Genomic DNA, 19258 nt, shown 5'->3' on the forward strand with positions numbered 1-19258 from the left:
CAACCGATTTAAGATAAAAAGCCTTCTGTGTGCAGCAGCAGCCCGCCCAACACTTACCTGAGGTCCCTCTATGTCCAGCGATGTCGAGTGTCTCAGCTGTCCGAGATTCTCCTTCCTGATTGGTTGAGACACAGCAGTGGTGCCATTGGCTCCCGCTGCTGTCAAAGTCAGCTAGCGAATCAGGGGAGAGAGGAGGCGGGGCCGAGGCTCTGTGTCTGAATGGACACAGGGAGCTGTGACACGGCTCGGGTGCCCCCATAGCAAGCTGCTTGCTGTGGGGGCACTAGACAGATGGGATGGGCCAGGATCACAGAAGAGAGAAATGAGAAGAGGAGTATCTGGGCTGCTCTGTGCAAATCCACTGCAACAGAGCAGATAAGTATAACATGTTTGGTAATTTTATAGTACAAAAAAAAAACACTTTACAATCACTTTAACCAGTCTACAGCCCGATTTCAAGGCTGAAACGTGACATACTCTCTAGACTGCTGCAGAAGGGTCATGCAATCCCGACAAAACATTTGTTATACGAAATTTTTTAAATGTTCTTTATCAGCACTGAATTCAGACAGGAGATAGTTGGCCCTACAGCCTGACATGGAGTGAATACAAATAAAAGTAAAGTATTACATAGGTTCTGCACCCTAGGACCAAATACTGTAGCTGCCGACTATTGAAAGGACACTTACCTGTTCAGGGATCCAGAGAGGTGTCCTCACCTGGTCTGGTTCCTCACTGGTCTTCAGGTCGCCGTCATCTTTAGTGTGGAAAGCCAGCTGTGACTCCATCTTCCCACTGCACATGCGCAAGCTGCACTGCGCTTTGTGAATGGTTCTGCAACCTTCTAGGACCTATGATGCGTCCCAAGAGGCTACAGACAGGTGCCCTGGGGGGGAGTGGAGAGTTGATTTGGGGGGCTCGATGTAGGCAAATATCAAGACTAGGTACCTGCTCCCCCCAAAAAATGTAATGTGCAAAATGTGAACTCACCGCTCCTCCACTGCTCCTCCCCATTGAAATCAATGGGGCAGCGCTGCAATACCACTGGCAAAATGCCGCTCTGGCGGAGTCTTGCGGGCAGATTTAACCCCCCAACTAGTGACCAAATAGCACCGCTAAAACAACGGTAAAGCGGTGCTAAAAATAGTGCCGCTTTACCACTGACACCCTAGGTGGCGCAGTGTAAAAGGGCTATAAGTAATATCTGAGAAGTAAAGCTACACTGCCAGACGAATTCAAGAAATTGGGTTCATATCACTACAGATGCGCAATGATAACCAGTTCCTTTTTTATCCTTTTAAATCTGCTTTGTATCTACATTTACCAACTGCTACATGTAAAACCTGATCCTTTCCTGCAAAGCTATCGCTCCATAGGATCCGCTTGCAGAAGTGTTACCCCTCCTTTGCAAATCCCTGTAATGAATCATTTGGTGTACCATACTTGCAAATCGTTTACCTACTTACTCTACCCCCGGATTTCTTCTGTATTTTTTGTAGAAGTTTGGCTGTAGTTTGGCTTATTTATTGGCTAAATAATTAGCATTCAGTGCAAGCTTTCGAGTTCATCATGCCTTGAAAACTTGCACTACAATCTATATAGCTATCCAATAAATGGCATCTCCCTACAGCCAAACTGCTATTTTTGTTGATGGCGAACACTACAATACTCTGCTGCTGTTTTGTCTTTGTAAAGAAACCAACCTTTGGTCCATAGAAAGCTCCATCACCAGGATTCAACACCCACTTCTCTCCAAATTCGTTCAAACTGTTTTCAAGTTGCTGAAAAAGAGGAGTTTATTAATAATATTTTCCTTACATTTCTAACAAACTAAAGAAATTGGTTCTTTTCAATACTGGCATCATAGATTGTTTAAATATACTATATATAAAACAAGTAACTAGAATTTTCAGGGCCCAGTGCAAGAAACCATGAAGGGCCCCCACCAGGGGCGTTGCTAGGTCTACAAAAGATCTCGGGCTAGAGCCCATAGCAGCAAAGTAAACAAAAGTCATATGCTTAAGCAGGCATACACATGTATACAACATACGTGTGTGTATGTATGGATTTATAATATTTATATATATATATATATTAGATCCCTCCTTACATCAGGGTCCACAGAGAGCCCCCCCTCTCTTACATCAGGGTCCCCAAAGAGCCCCCCCCCTTACATCAGGGTCCACAGAAAACCCCCCCCCCTTACATCAGGGTCCCCAGAGAGCCCCCCTCCTTACACCAGGGTCCCCAGAGAGCCCCCCTCCTTACACCAGGGTCCCCAGAGAGCCCCCCTCCTTACACCAGGGTCCCCAGAGAGTCCCTTCCCTTAAATCAGGGTCCCCAGAGAGCCTCCCCTTACATCAGGGTCCCCAGAGAGACCCCCCCTTACATCAGGGTCCCCATAGAGCCCCCCCCCCTTACATCAGGGTCCCCATAGAGCCCCCCCCCTTACATCAGGGTCCCCAGAGAGCCCCCCCTTACATCAGGGTCCCCAGAGAGCCCCCCTTACATCAGGGTCCCCAGAGAGCCCCCCCCTTACATCAGGGTCCCCAGAGAGCCCTCCTCCTTACATAAAGGCCCCTAGAGAGCCCCCCTCCTTACACCAGGGTCCCCAGAGAGTCCCTCCGCTTACACCAGGGTCCCCAGAGAGCCCCCCCCCTTACATCAGGGTCTCGAGAGGGCTCCTTCCTTACACCAGGGTCCCCAGAGAGCCCCCCTCCTTACACCAGGGTCCCCAGAGAATCCCTCCCCTTACATCAGGGTCCCCAGAAAGCCCCCCCCCTTACATCAGGGTTCCCAGAGATCCCCCCTCCTTACACCAGGGTCCCCAGAGGGCCCTTCTTTAGATCAGGGTCCACAGAGGGCACTTCTTTAGATCAGGGTCCCCAGAGGGCACTTCTTTAGATCAGGGTCCCCAGAGGGCAGCCCCCCCCCCCCCCCCCAGGTTCCCGTGTACCTGGCTGGTCTTCACTGTTTGTGCACCTCCTGGGACTTGTAGTTCTCTCTCTGAGTGTATACAGTGGAGAGGGGAGGGGAGGGGCCTCTTACCCGGGCATGTATCGGCAAGAGTGGAGAAGCAGAGCGACTAACTGAAGAGTGAAGCAGATGCATGCCTGGGTCAGAGGCCCCTCCCCTCTCCACTATATATATTTGGAGAGAGAACTACAAGCCCCAGGGAGCTCCCGCGACCCACGGACACAATGCAGCTGCCGTTCGCCACTTCCCCCATGCATACTAAAACGGGCAGGCAGAGGTGCAGGGGGAGATGCCGGGTCTTGGGGCCCCCCACCACAGCGGCAGAATGGCAGGGTCCAGTCACAAGCGCGACTGCTGTGACCCTGAAAGTTCTGTCACTGAAACAAGCCTTCTGAACTCTCTTCTAAATTATGAAATTCAGTTGCTTCCAGTAAACGGTGTTGTTAATACATAAAAAATTTTTTTTAGACATTTGCACTCTTACACCCTTCAGGTAAGGATTTGCGTAAGGCCCCTCTCTGGTCTAAGATAAATACTGTGCACAAAGCCAGCTCCATAAAGCTGTAATATGAGGGTTTGGTGTGGAGGAACTCAGATGGCCTGCACAGAGCCCTGACCACAACCCTACTGAACACTATTATAATGAATAAGAACATCAACTACCCTCCGAGAAAGCGTGATTTGGGTGTAATGTGTAAGGGGGGTGAAGCTGGTGACGTAAACATGCAGCAACAGGAAGCCTGGAGGAAGGGAGTTTGCTTGGCAAATACAGTGAGCGGAGCCCATCCACATCTTAAGGGGACAGTGCGGACCTTGCAGGCTAGAGCAAATATAGTGAGTGGCATCCGTCCACACCTTACAGTGGTTGTAAACCTCAGACATGAAATATGAAAGCATAGCCCTCTCTACAATGTGCACTCAAATAAAAATAAAAGCACTAAATGTCACTTTTGTCTGTTGCTTCAGTCCTCTGCTATTAGCGCGAGTCACTTCTGACAAGTTTTCCTGATAGCAAGAGAAAAATGGTGACAGGGGACAGACCACCAGCTGATTGACAGCCTCAGCTCTATTCTTGTGTGATGTGTGGCCCCTTCAACCAGCTCTCCTGGCTGAGCTCTGTAAAGTGTGAATTCAGCTCTCCGTCCCCTTTTTCTGAACTCTCAGACAAGCTTTATAAATTTAGCACTTTGAACAGATGTAGTGCAGAGAGGGCTTCAGATAGACAGATACAACTTATTTAGGAGGATTTGTTTCATCTCTATGTATTATCCGGGGTCAGTCACTTCACTGGGTATATGTTATGCTGCGTACACACGACCAGACTTTCCGGCAGACTAGGTCCAACAGTCTTCCCGACGGACTTTCGGCAGAGTTCTGACGGACTTTCCAAACGAACGGACTTGGCCACACACAATCACACCAAAGTCCGACGGATTCGAACGTGATGACGTACGACCGGACTAGAATAAGGAAGTTCATAGCCAGTAGCCAATAGCTGCCCTAGTGTCGGTTTTTGTCCGTAGGACTAGCAAACACACGGATTTCTCGATAGGAACTGGGTCCAGCGGAAAAATTTGAAACATGTTCTATTTCTAAAGTCTGCCAGATTTTTGAACAGCAAAGATCCAATGGAGCCCACACATGATTTAATTGGAAAGAATCCGTCTGACCTTTGCTGTCGAAAAGTCAGATCGTGTGTATGCGGCATAAGGGTTTACGACCACAGAGGAGAGTGCAAACCTTATTCCTGTAGTGCTACAGACTAGTGCACACCATCATGTGAGTGTTTATCTTTAAAAAAATATACATCATAAAGAGCAGGGGCGTTGCTTGGGCTTATGAAGCATGTATAAGGATCTATTTGTAAATCTGTATTGGTCAAAACACCAAGTGACTATATTGTGGTGAAGGTGTGTGGAACAAGACGTAATCCACGGTAGAAGATTGGTGTGGAGCACAAGATTGGAAACAAATTGGACAATTACGGTATAAATGACTAAAGAAGGTTAATAAACATTGACTGTTGTATTTATAATTGTAGATGTATAAATATTGCAGCGCTGTATCGTAGGAATTGTAATTGGGAGCAAGGTCTTCTCATCAAACATCAGTACTTCACCCCACAAATGCTCCTCTGGCTGAATGGGCAAAACATTACCCGAGACGTACTCCAAAATATGGGGCCTTCCCAGAAGGGTGGAAACTCTAAGCCCTTGTACACACGGTCGGAGATTCCGACAGAATGTATTCGATCGGACCGTTTTGTCGGATATTCCGACTGTGTGTGGTCTACATCGGACTGTTTCCGTCGGAATATCCGACGGACCAATTTTTCCAAATTGTTGGTAAAATTTTCCGACAAAATGCTCCGATCGGACATACTCCGATCATGTGTAGAGAATTCCGATTGGACAAAGTGCCACGCATGCTCAGATCGAATTCCTACACCAAAGCTATTGGCTACTAGTGTGAACGTAGTCCCGTCGTAACGAAATAACGTCATCACGTCAGATTTTCCGACAACTTTGTCCGACTGTGTGTATGCAACAGTTTCGGACAAAATCCGTCTGACAAAATCCGACGGATTTGGTTGTTGGAATCTCCAACCGTGTGTACAAGGGCTTATAGCTACAAAAGGATAGCCAACTCCAGATCAATGCCCATGGTTTTGGAATGGGATGTCAAAAAAGTGCATATAGGTGTGATGGCCAATTCTACAGACCTTTGGTCATCTAGTGCATCAGCTTTCAGTGGTAAGACCCTTCAACTTGCTCATCTATAGCTGCCATAGGTACAGCGTCAATCCTCCGCTTTGCAGAAATCACGAATACTTTAGAGCTCAACTGCCTGTCTACAACTCAGAGTGTTTAAAGCCCAGCAATTATGTATAGCCTTCTAATTCCTTGTGTATATCCGGGTCTTACAGATCACTCATCATGAGCCCAAATCAATGAGCAGCAATCTCATTGTCAAAAAACACTAATCAGAGCTTAATGATTATAAGATTACAGGCACCATCATGGGGCCGAACAAAGATTATTATACACGTGGCTATGAATGCAATTTATGGTGTTACAAATTGCTTTTTAACTAACTCGAGGGGCCATTTTAACCCCTTCACGCCTAAGGGTAAAACAAATCTAAATGCCTAAGCCCAATTTTGTAATTTTGATGGGTTATTAAAACCGTACATATCATCACAACTACTTTGTGCATCCAGGTGGATTATACCGCGTTTTTTTTTCAGGACAAATTGGGCTTTCATTTGGTGGCAAATGTTAATGGATATCTCCTGGTTTTTATTTTTTATTATCTAAAGCAGTGATGGCGAACCTTGGCACCCCAGATGTTTTGGAACTACATTTCCCATGATGCTCCACTACACTGCAGAGTGCATGAGCATCATGGGAAATGTAGTTCCAAAACATCTGGAGTGCCAAGGTTCGCCATCACTGATCTAAAGGAAAACTGGCCCAAAATAGTTAAAACAATAAATTTTTATAAATGTAACTGTATATTTCTTGCTACTACCATAACCTTCCACCAAAGAATAACCCAAAATAAATTTTCCTGCTCCTGACGATCGCAGTGATACCTCATATGTGTATGTTAGTTGTTGTTTGTATCTGCAGTACAGCCCAGAATCAATCGTGCACATTTTGCCTTTTTTTTTTTTAAGTCCTACCTAAAAACACACTGACACCAACGGACACTGATACTTGGGCTACTTTCAGACTGCAGCCACGGTAAAGCACTGCTCGTTTTAGCTGCACTTTTCGGCTGCTAGTGGGGAGCTAGGTAGGTGGCCAAAGAAGGGGTTAAAAAAGGGCCCGTGTTGCGGCGCTTCCGAATCGCTTTTCAGGCGCTTCAGAAATGCGCAATTGCAATGGGCAGGGGTGGTTTTGGAGGGCTGTATACAGCCCTTCCAAACTGTCCCAAAGATGCTGCCTGCAGGACTTTTTTTCCCTGTCCTGCAAGCGCACCGCTCCAGTATGAAAGCACTCAGGCTTTCACATTGGGGTGGCATGGGAGGCAGTTTTCAGGCGCTATTTTTAGCGCTAAAACACCTGAAAACTGCCTTCAGTATGAAAGTAGCCTAACACTGATACTAACTGACACTGATACTGACAATGATACTAACTGACACTGATACCAACACCGATACTAATTCTAAAAAAAATAATTCTTGTTCAAAAAAATACTGACCCTGATCTAGATCAAACCTCGATCTAATTTTTTATTTTTTTATTTTTTTATTAATGATTATTTTTTTATTTTCTTTTTAATATGATTTCCCCCCCCCTATCTCTGCAAGGACAGAGAATGATACATTGTATCTCTCGCATCCATTCACAGAGACAGAAAACACAGGGGCGGGCTTCACAGTGACTGATCATTCTGATAGCCAATCAGATGCTATCACAGCGATCAGGTGACCAGGAACCAGCTGTTCCTGGTCCTGACCGTTAGAACGGGGTGCGGGGCTCTCGGTGTGACCCCGGTCTCTATGCTGGGAGCTCCAAGCACAGAGGGCGATGCGTAAATTTGCGGCCCCACAGAAAAAAGCCCAGTCTAATGGGGTCGCATATTTGCGCATAAGGGGTTAATGAAGGAGTTTTTGTATTTGTTGCATGGCATATCAGCTGCTTTTATTTCTCTTTATCCAACCTAACCTTCACCAAAATATAAACCCTAAATCTAACCCAACCCTTAAAATGAACCCTTAGCCAGTTCTTCTCTCCTGCTCCTAGTCTCACAGGCTTTGTTGACACAGTGGGAGACATTGGCTTCTACTGCTGTCAGTCAAATCCAGTGAGCAGAGAGTGGGGGGTGGGGCCAAGCCAGGCTGCGTGGGTCTATAGACGTACACAGCCTGGCTGGGGAGAGAGCCTGCACATGTGCCCCCATAGCAAGTGGCCTGCTCTGTTGGCACACACAAAAGAGAAGGAGAGCATCAGCAGGAAACTCCAGAAGAGGAGGTTCGGGCAGCTCTGAGCAATAGCATTGCACAGAGCGGCATAAGCCCGTTTGTTATTTAATAACAAGAAAATTAGACTTTAGAATCACTTTAAATTAAATTAATGATTAAAGCGCATCTATAGCCAAGTTTTTAGTTTGTTTTTGTTTTTTTTAAAGTGGGGAAGGACTAGCCGTTCTGTCAGGTTTTACTGCATTCTGAGGCTTCATTGGCAATCTGCAGGGAAGTCAGGACCTGGACGTGCCGCCCAGCAGGGTTGCTGAATCACAAGACCAGAATCTTTTGGCACAATTTTCATACAGTATATGTATTCCAAATTTGGAATAACCACTTAAGCCCCAGACCATTTGGCTGGCCAAAGACCAGAGCACTTTTTGAGATTTGGCACTGTGTTGCTTTAACTGACAATTGCGCAGTCGTGCAACGTGGCTCCCAAACAAAAGTGAAGTCCTTTTTTTCTCACAAATAGAGCTTTCTTTTGGTGGCATTTCATCACCTCTGCAGTTTTTATTTTTTGGCCTATAAACCAAAAAAAAGAAAGAAAAAAAAAAAAAAACGTGTTATTTTTATACTTTTTGCTATAACCAGTTCCCGACCGGGGCACACAGATGTACGTTGGCAGAATGTCACAGCTGGGCAAATGGGTGTACCTGTACATCCCTTTAAATTTACCGCCATGCCAATGCATGCACACCATCTCCCCGTTCTGCCTAGTGACAGTGTCACTGATCTCTGCTCCCTGTGAGCCTGTGAGCAGAGATCAGTAATGTGTCACACGTAGCCATGACCCCCACAGTTAGAAACACTCCCCAGGACACACTTAACTCTTACACTGCCCCCTAGTGGTTAACCCCTTCACTGCCAGTGTCATTTACACAGGAGTCAGCGCATTTTTAATTGCACTGATCGCTGTATAAACGTGAATGGTCCCAAAATTGCGCCAAAAGTGTCCGATCTGTCCGCCATGCCGCAGTCACGATAAAAACCACTGATCGCCGCCATTACTAATAAAAAAAAGCCTTAATAAAAATGCCATAAACTGATCCCCTATTTTGTAAACGCTATAACTTTTGTGCAAACCAATCAAAATAACGCTTATTGTGATTTTTTTGTACCAAAAATATGTAGAAGAATACGTATTGGCCTAAACTAAGGAAAAAAATGTTTTTTTATATATTTTTTTTGGAGATATTTATTAACCGCTTCAGCCCTGGAAGATTTTACCCCCTTCCTGACCAGAGCACAAAGCTTGCACGTGCGCTCCCACAACCCACCTCTTAAAGGGCAACGTATAGGTACGTGATTCTGCCGCAGTATATCTGCGTGAGGTGGTTAAAACCTAGTGACTAAACTCAATGCAGAGAAAAATCATAGAAAATATAAATAATAAACAAATAATATGAGAAAAAGTTTACTAGGCAAGCAAGGCCCAAAGAATGCCACTGAGCATGTACAAAGTATACACGTTATTACCCAGCCAATAGCAGGGCCGTTCTGAAATTCGCTTGCTTCACAGTTTATAAAGCATATACTGCTACCCCATCATACCTTCTCAGCCTGATTCCAGACTTCAATGTCACCGAGGAACTTCTCTGGGCGGGTGGAAAGGTTTAATTTGAAGGTGAAACCAAAGACGTTGTAGACGGAGCGCAGGAAATCCAGACAGCTCTTTATCTCTTCTTCAATCTGTAATTAGAAGCATGGATCTTTGTCAAATCCCTGAATATTAATCATCCCCATTAATCGTAGGTTTTCCCTCCCCTTGTGATCAGATAAGAAGTCAATGAATTCAGCAGAATACAATCTGCCGATGTGATCTTGTCATCGTTAAGCTAAAAGACGAACTTCATTTACTTCCCAGACTGATAAAAGCCAGCGTGTTCCTGCCTGGGTGGCGCCGTGATGTGATGGAATAATTGTATTTCTGCTTTGAGTTGTGACACCAAAGTTGATGCACTCGTCTACAACGGCAGGTCAGGAAAATAGGATTTTTCCTTCATACTTACCTGTAAAAAAAAAATTCTTTGAATACATCATGGGACACAGGGTTAGGTTAACCCCTTCCCTCCGAGCGTACGCAGCTATGCGGCCTCGGCTTTTGGGGGTTATACCAGGGTGACGTCCGCAGCTGCAGGCATCATCTCAGTACCGTTTTTTTTAGAGCGGGCGATCAGTTTTCCAGGTATAACAATCGATGGGGCTAAAAGCCACTCAGCTGTTATCCCGGAGGAGCGGGAGGGGACATCCCCCCCAACCCCCCCCCCCCCCCCGCTGCTCTGACCGGGACTCCCTTCCCAACGGGAGACCCAATCCGTGATCCGGCAGTGTCGGTGTCAGTGACCGACGGCTAGGGCTTCATTCCAGTCTCCTGAATGTAAACACGGAAGCAACGCCAAGACGCTGCTTCCTGTTTACTTGGCTGCCAATAGCGGCGGATTTAATAAAAATATACAGTATTCAGAATCGCCGAAAACGGCGATCTGAATACTTTGACGTGTAAGGAGGGATTTTGGGTCTTTTAGACCCCCGATCCCTCAATAAAGAGTACCTGTCACCACCTATTACTGTCACAAGGGATGCTTACATTCCTTGTGACAGCAATAAAAGTGATCAATTTTTTATTTTTTAACACGATTTAATGATGTAAAAGTAAATAAAATAAATAATAATAATAAAAAAAATTTAAGTCTAAAACGCCCCTGTCCCTGCGAACTCGCGCAGCAAGGAAAACTCATACAGAAGTCGCGTCCGCATATGTAAACGGTGTTCAAATCACGCATGTGAGATATCGCCGATTGCCAGAGCAACAGCAATAATTCTAGCACCAGACCTCCTCTGTAGCTCTAACCTGGTGACCGGAAAAAATAAAACAAAAATAAAAAAATAAAAGCATCGCCTATGGAGATTTTTAGGTACCGTAGTTTGTCGCCATTCCACAAGTGCGTGCAATTATAAATCATGACATGTTTGGTATCTATTTACTTAGCGTAACATCATCTTTCACATTATACAGAAAAATTGGGATAACTTTACTTTTTCCTTTTTTTTTATTATTTGTGAAAGTGTCCCTTTTCCCAAAAAGTTGCGTTTAAAACACCACTGCACAAATACCGTGTGACATAAAATATTGTAACAATCGCCATTTTATTCTCTAGATATATAATGTTTGGGGGTTCTAAGTAATTTTCTAGCAAAAAATACGGATTTCAACTCGTAAACACCAAATGTCAGAAATAGGCTTAGTCATGAAAGGGTTAATATTCATTACCTACTGGGTTATACGCCATCTCTAGGTGAATGGACACTGGTTGACAAAGTCTTAGACAGGAAGTCCGCCCTTATATAACTCCTCCCATACAGGAAGTATTTCAGTTTTGTAGCAATGCTGAATCCTCAAAAGAGAATTAAAAAAGTAAAAATTATTTCCCCGCCCCCCCCCCCAAAATTGTTGCTTTTTTTTTGCTTATAGCGTAAAAAATAAAAAAACGCAGAGGTGATCAAATATCACCAAAATAAATCTCTATTTGTGGGGGAAAAGGGCGCAAATTTAATTTGGGTATAGCACTGCATGACCGCACAATTGTCAGTTAAAGCGGCACAGTGCCAAATTGTAAAAAGTACTCTGGTCAGGAAGGGGGTAAAATTTTCCGGGGCTAAAGTGGTTAATAACCATTGTGTTTTTAATGTATTGCTAAGCAAAGGAAAAAAAAAAAAGGAAGGGGGAAAACGTTACAAAATTTTGCAAATAAGTAATTCTTCTTTTTCACTAGTGGGCACTAATGAGGAGGCATTGATGGGGCTGCACCATTAATCAAGGCCTCGATTATCAGTGTCAACTGTGTGCTGACAGGCTTGCAGGTTATCAGCTCTCCTTTCCTTACACAGAAACAGCGTATGAGGAAAAGACTGCCGATATCCAGCAAGTCTGCTAACATATGACCAGCTGTGACTGGACACAGCTGATCACATGGTAAAGTGCCACTGTGATTGGCCCTTTACCCCAATCTGTTATCAGCTGTGTCCAAAAGGACACAGCGATCAAGGAGCATGCCCGACGCCCTCCCAGAACAATAGTGCCGTCTTTTGGCTATAGCGCGGTACTAAAGTGGTTACGGTGGTTATAAAGGCTAAGCATTTTTTACCTTAATGAATTCCTTGCATTAAGGTAAAAAATGTTTAGGTTAAAGTATCGCCCCTCACACCCCACTTTATACTTACCTGAGCCCTCACTCAATCCAGCACAGTACCCGTCTGCAGTGGCTCTCTCCTCTCTCACAGGCCTAGCTCAGAGCAGCAGAAGCCATTGGTTCCCACTGCTGTCATCAATTCCTGTGAGGAGGGGGTGGGGCTTTAGAATCACTTTAACAGTATGAATGGAGGAATCTCCACTGCCACTATTCAGCCAATAGCAGAACCTACGGCTGCATGAACACCCAAACATCTGACAGGGTGCAGTCACTGTTCCAATGATAATTCTGCACCTGATTCAGTCAATTCTTATATCAACTTTTGTCAACCAGGTGATGAAATCCATGGTTTGATTTTTATGCAATTCTGCAGGAATAGGCCAACATTTAAGCCATGTATGGCTGCCTTAATTTATTCCCTTAATACCAACTGAGAATTATCAGATTGCCACCACTGCTGACCATGTGCATCCCTATATGGGTACTGCGGAGGTGTACCTATAAAATTGGGCGCAGAGAACAATGGTGTAAAAACCAAGCCATACCTGCTCCATGGCACAGAAAATGTGGGCATCATCTTGCTGGAAGCGCCTGACTCGAGTCAGTCCTGTGAGAGCACCAGACAGTTCATTGCGGTGAAGAACTCCAAAGTCTGCCATCCTCAGTGGTAGCTCCCTCCACGAACGAGGCCGGTGGTCAAACATCAAACTGAAACAGAGAATAGAGATTCTCTTGTCATGACCCAACGGTTACTAATCACCAATGGAAAGAAAAAGGTTATAGCTGCTCAAAAATCATTATTAACATAGTTTGGGAAACCTCCGAGTCTTAAAATGAATATGCCAAGGAGGCATTGTAGTGTAACTCCAGTTCCATTTGTTAGTGTTAAATACAGTAGGGAAGTGTTTGTCCCTCTGTAAGGATTTTTATTGCTGTCTAAAGTTTCATTGAGATTTCACCTGTCTTGGGTGACAACGTGATGGCAAGACAGGAAGTGATGGAAACCTCCAACAGAACACAGACAGCCAACATAGGTTCAAGCCTTCCCCTATTCTACTCAGAGAACGTGTTTTTATTGCAGTTTTTGATGAGGAGATTTTCCTTCACTTCCTGTCTTCATCACAACGCTCACTAGGACAGGAAGTAAGGGAAAATCTTCCCAATGGGGGCACAGTGAGCAAATAAAACTGCCTGTGGTCGAACCTTCGCAAAACGTACTTCTATTAAAAATTTTTAGAACAAATTTTGGAAAAAATAAAATAAAATAAAATGGAATTCCCTACTCATAACAGGTTTTCAACTTGTAAAAAGAATGCCATCATAACCACAATATTAAATGTCAAAACAGTTCATTTTAGGCAATTAAAGATGCATTACGTTTTCAAAAACCCATTGGTTGTTGTTAGAGAGGCACTGAAATTTTCGGGTGAAAATGGTGTTATTGGAATTTGCTAATAAGAAAAAAAAGTGCCAATAATTGTCAAAAATGCATTTGATTTTGCAGCGATTTTACTGTGCTTATGGTGTATTTTTTATAGGTCATGTGACTCAAACTGCATCAAAAACGTAACGGGTGCGTTATTGATGCGTTTTCGATGCATTTCAACAGGGAGGTGCGTTTTTGGTGCCTTTGTTTTAACTGACCAAAAATGCAGCAAGTGAGATTTTCAACACCACAATGGAAGCACAACGGACCATTGTAAAGACATACATAGAATTTGAAGGGATACTTCTTTCTTGAGCTTTTCCTGCGCTAAAGGTGTCAATAATGGCTGACAATAAATTCATATTCATTTAATTTATTAGCCCTGTTTTTTCAGAGTTTTTAAGCTTTTAGCACAGTTAGAGCATTTTTTACAGCTGAAAAACCCCTCTTAAAACCCACTAGTTCTGGGGGTTTGTTTCCAGCCAGAAAATGTCCCAGCCAAAATAAGCTGATAATAGTCTATGTGTGCATGCATACCTAGGATAACATGCAGGAAAAAACGTCTGAAGCCAAAAACAGCCGCTGTAAAAACATCAAGTGTGCATGAGGCCTTAAAGTGCTTCTAAAGTCTTATGCCGCGTACACACGACCGGACTATTTCCGGCAGAAAAGGTCCGACGGAATCATTTCATCGGATATTCTGATCGTGTGTGGGCTTCAGCTGACTTTTTTTTTTCAAAAATTCTGATGGCCCTAGAAATAAACTTGTCATATTTACTCGCGCTGTGCAATGGTTTTGCATAGAGCATCCCCGATCCTCTTCTTATGGGGTTCCCCGCTGGTATTTCTGGCTCCTCCTCTTTTGCGAGTGCCCCCACAGAAACCTTAATGTCGCGTACACACAACCGGACTTTCCCTCAGAGTAAACTCTGACGGTCTTTCCGATGGACTTCCACTGAAATGGACTTGCCTACACATGATCACACGAAAAGTACAGTAAACCCCCCTCCATCGCGGGGGTTACGTTCCGGACCCACCCGCAAAAAGTGAAAAAACGCGAAATAGAAGACCCTATTTAAATACACCCTAGGCATGTTACCGCCCCCTCTGACGTCACCACGCTCGGTGCGGTCCACGAGCGAGGCATGCGTTCCACCGCAGCCTCGCTCTGATTCACTGCTACATAACCGCAAAATGCCGAAATATTACCGCGGTATCAGAATAACAGGTCCTAAGTAAAATGGAGCCATATACCGGGACCTCAAAAACTGAACTGCGATAGAGCGGGGGTTTACTGCATGTTCGTTTAGAACACGGTGACATACGATGGGACTAGAAAAGGAAGTTCAGTATCCAGTAGCCAATAGCTTCCCTTGCAACATTTTTGGTCCTTCGGACCAGCATACAGATGGACGTTTTTCCCCATAGAAATTCAGTCGGAAAGATTTAAAACGTTCTATTATTTTAATAAAAAAAACAACGTTTTACAATCACTTTCATACAGTAGTGCAGTCCAGGCTGCAATCATGGGGCATCCCCAGTGGCCAGGCCCATGACAGCGATGAAGCGATAGTAAACTGCATCTTTAAAAAAAAAAAAAAAACTCAACATTATGAAAAAAAAAACATACCTTACTACTAAGTGCTCTAGTGGCAGGCTGTCACCACTTTCATCTTCACAAGGTCTTCCTTCTGCGTTTGCGTGCTCCAGCCATCTGATTGACAATGACGTTCCGCACACATGTGCAGGACTCACAGATCTCTGAAGAGATGGCACAAGTATGCCGTCCCTTCAGAGTGCATGCTCTGGCGTCATCAACGGCTGCATTCAGTGTGAATATCTACTAAACAGTGCAAGTTTAGGAGATATTCACTGTACTTATTATGAAGACTTTACTACCACTTTAACTGACACTGGTCTTCACGCAACCTGTAAGACTGGTGACATCTAGTGGATGAATTGAATTACTGCAAGTACCATAAACGTAGCAGCCAAGGCTCCCTTTGTTATAATCTTTCTATTAACGAACCATTATCTTTAGTTTTTTTTAGCTGGAATTCTGTATTACATGCAGACACACAGGACAACACTTGGAAGCTATGCATGTCGTACCAGTGTCCTGGGCAGTTCATGGGCTTCAGTGCCAAGATTTCCTTCTCCACTTCAAATGAGAACATGTTTTCACTGTAATGCTGCCAGTGTCCGGAAGTCTGCCATAGCTTGCTGTTATACACATTGGGGGTGACCACCTCTTGGAAGCCCCTCTTCCTATACTCTTCCTGATAAAACAAGAAAAGTAGATGAGCAAAACAAAAGACGATTATTGATCAGAAGACGATCACCCTACCAGTATATCTTGTATTGTAGACTATACCCCTTATACACACACACAAGGCAGAAACCCCACTTAGATAGCAATCCTGGAGGGAAGACCAGACCCCAGCACAGTGAAACCTGCTAACCCATAGAAGTGGCCACCTATAGATACAAGGTTGAGTTGTAAAGCTGGACCTGTGTATCCCTGGGATTCCTATTTGTCTTCTGTTTGCGAGGAAAGTGACAGTTAGAATCTGATTGGCCAGTATGAGCATCCCCAGTTGTGTTTTATAATTTACATTTACAGTATAACTAAAAGGCAATTTTTCTCTTTAAGTGTCCTGGTCACCAATATCACTGGGAATGAATGTGAAGGTAATTCCAACAATTTGCCATCGGAACAGGAATAGTGGGGAAATCTTCTAATGAGGACACTTGTTCTTTTGAAGCTAAGAGGGGATATTTCTCACATTGGAAAGATATCCTTTCACTTCCTGTTGAGTCTACAGGACAGGAACTAAAGGGAAATGTTGGTAGAGAGACAGATGGCAAAAACAAAACTGACTGAGGTTTTACCTCTCCCCTACTCTATCTAACCACTTTAAAAAAAAAAAAATTACTTTAGCTATACTTTAATAAATCAGTTACAATCTTAACTGTAAAAGAATTTCTGCTGATTGCCCTTTGTACATTGTAAAACACCAAATGTCCATCTATGTATGTTTGCTGTAAAATTAGGCCCGGAGATACAACTCTGAGCGGGTCACATTTTGTGAGTGAAGGTGTCCTTGGACAAACCATACAAACTCATTTCACACATCAGATTTTATTGTATCTTCTTAAAAAGTGTTGGACAGTTGTACTGCACAGTTTCAGACAGTACCTTACAACAGCTGAGTCATATTTGGACCTATGCAAGAATATTAAAGCAGTAAACCGCTGGACATTTTTTATTTTTACCCTGCAAGTCCATTAAACTTACCTTAAGGCCCCTTTCACACTGGGGCGGTGCGGGCGCAGCGGTATTTGGCCGCTAGCAGGGGGGTTGTACCCCCCTGCTAGCGGCCGAGAAAGGTTTAAATCCACTGCAAATCGCTGCTGCAGCGGCGCTTTGCTGGCGTATAGCTGCGCTGCCCCATTCATTTCAATGGGCAGGAGCGGTATACACACACACACCACTCCTTCACCGCTCCAAAGATGCTGCTAGCAGGACTTTTTTTTTTACTGTGCTGCCAGCGCACTGCTCCAGTGTGAGGAGCGGCTCTTTCAGGGCGCTTTGCAGGAGCTATTTTTAGCGCTGTAGCGCCTGCAAAGTGCCCCAGTGTGAAAGGGGTCTAAAACTAAGCCTTCCAGCGCTGAGTTCAGCCCTTCTTTTTCTGAGCTGGTCGCTCAGCTGTTGGCTAATTGCCAGCTTCTATCTCTCCACAGTTACACAGCTGTTGATGATATCCTGCTCGTCAGTCCTGCCTACATAAGCCGTCTAGTCCAGAGGAGCTCTGCCTTCACCTTGGTCAACATCACAGAAACTAATAGCCTGCAATCCTATTTAAGACTTGCTTTGCTGACATCCCTTCTGGCTCCAGATCCTGCTTGCTGTTCCACTACATTGATCCCTGACTTCTGGCTTGTCTGACTATCCATTTCGGTTACTGAACTTTGGTTTTGACTAAGTTTGTTCTTTCTACTTTCATTATTAAACAAGTGTGATTTAACTGTACTTCTGTCTCAGCCAGATTTCATGGTTTCTGACAAGATGTCATCGTTGGAAGACGCTTCCATCTTCACCTGTCTTGCTTCCAAGGTTCATGGACTCCGGCTCTGTGACTTGCCTGAGCCTCGATGATGTCAATCCAGCACATTCAGACTGGAGTCACCGTTTACGGCACAGGGCTGTGAAGGAGCGGCGTGAGTGACCGTTCCTTCAGAGCGTATGCGCCAGTGAGATCACTGGCTGCATGTACAATAAATATCACCTAAACGTGCACGTACACTACCTATGGGTAAGCCTATGTTAAGGCTTACCCATGGGTAGTGTACATGTACATTTTGGTATAGGTAAAATTCATAGATGGAAGTTAACTTCCACTTTAAAGAAAATGTTACCTGGACTCACCCTGATGAAGTTAATCAGCTGGTTATAGATGAACGCTCCCTTGGGAAGGAAGAAACAACTTCCGGGACTCAGCTCATGAAAGAAAAACAGCTCCTGGTCCTGTATTCAAGGAAACACAAGTGTAAGTTCTGAGCCGGTCAGCAATTCAGAAGTGTCTATAATTGAGAATGCATTTCCATTGTACCCCAGAGAATCTGAATACCCGTCTCATGTGTTAGTATAGTGATCTCCCCCGCTGTGTTATTGTGTTCTGAAAGATGGGTTGCCCCCCCTGCCAGCCAGAACACATCAGTCAGTGCCCGCAGCCATTGGCTGCAAGCACTGATCAGATGCCGATCGGCTGCTGGTTTTCTAGCAACAGAAGCTGGTCTTGAGATCGGCTTCTGTCAGACAAGCAGCTGTACACACACGAAAGTCGGCTGGGTTCTACTGCAACAGCTGATTTTGGCCGACATTCCGCTCATGTGTACAGGGCCTTAACTTACCTGAACCAGCTTTTATAAAAAGAAGTCGTCTTCAGCACCCCAATCAAACTGAACAGCTTTGTGTTCCTTCCTCACTTTGAACACTCGGCTTTTATCACAGTGCCGGGAAAGGAACACTAGAAGCACCATTTCCCCAGCCAAGTCTTCTCGTATCTTACGCCGGACTTTCCCTTTCAGAACCTACCCTGCCAATCTTCCGGTGGTCTCTGTTCTTGGCCTCCTCCTGGAACTTCTCCCATTCTTTTAGCATTTTTGGGTCAGGGAATGAAATTCCATAAATTCTCTGCAGTGTTTCCATATCAGCTTTCCCTTCCCAGTAAGTGGAGGAGTTCTACAAAAAATACAAGGACAATCAATACGTGATAATATGAATAAGGATGTGCAGATTCAACATCACTCATTAGGTTTTCAAAAAAAAATGTACATCGCTCAAGGTGAGTGGCACATCATCGGCTCTGCTGTGAAATCCCTGGGTGCTGGTCTGGCTTATTGCACTCAGCAAATCAATCACAAAGGAACCAACTAAAAAATGCATTTCTTGATCATACATCACGGGACACAGGAGCTTCATTACATAGTGGGTTATATAGGCACCTCTGGTGATTGGACACTGGTTGACCCTAATTAAAGAGAATTCCTCCCCTATATAACCCCTCCCATCTGGGAGGCACCTCAGTTTTTTCGCCAGTGTCTGGGTGATGGTCACGTAAAACTTAGCTCTATGAGGTCCCTGCGAGGGCCGAAGGGCTGCAACAAACCGGATCCATACCTCGGGCC

At 44.6% G+C, this 19258-nt stretch overlaps 1 protein-coding gene across 1 annotated transcript in view; it reads right to left on the reverse strand.

The window, feature by feature from the left end:
• The window catches only part of TARS1 (threonyl-tRNA synthetase 1), a 95701-nt gene that overhangs the window by 21619 nt on the left and 54824 nt on the right, over nucleotides 1-19258 (reverse strand). The window contains exons 9-14 of the mRNA XM_077462891.1: nucleotides 18666-18812; nucleotides 17997-18095; nucleotides 15680-15846; nucleotides 12687-12849; nucleotides 9503-9640; nucleotides 1704-1781 (exon numbers count right to left, since the gene is read on the reverse strand). Of these exons, the coding sequence (XP_077319017.1) occupies nucleotides 1704-1781; nucleotides 9503-9640; nucleotides 12687-12849; nucleotides 15680-15846; nucleotides 17997-18095; nucleotides 18666-18812 (792 nt within the window). The remainder of the gene's footprint in view (nucleotides 1-1703; nucleotides 1782-9502; nucleotides 9641-12686; nucleotides 12850-15679; nucleotides 15847-17996; nucleotides 18096-18665; nucleotides 18813-19258) is intronic.

This window comes from Lithobates pipiens, unplaced genomic scaffold, assembly GCF_037356315.1.
Source record: "Lithobates pipiens isolate NorthernLeopardFrog02 unplaced genomic scaffold, aLitPip1_a1.2 Scaffold_3, whole genome shotgun sequence".
Lineage (NCBI taxonomy): Eukaryota > Metazoa > Chordata > Amphibia > Anura > Ranidae > Lithobates > Lithobates pipiens.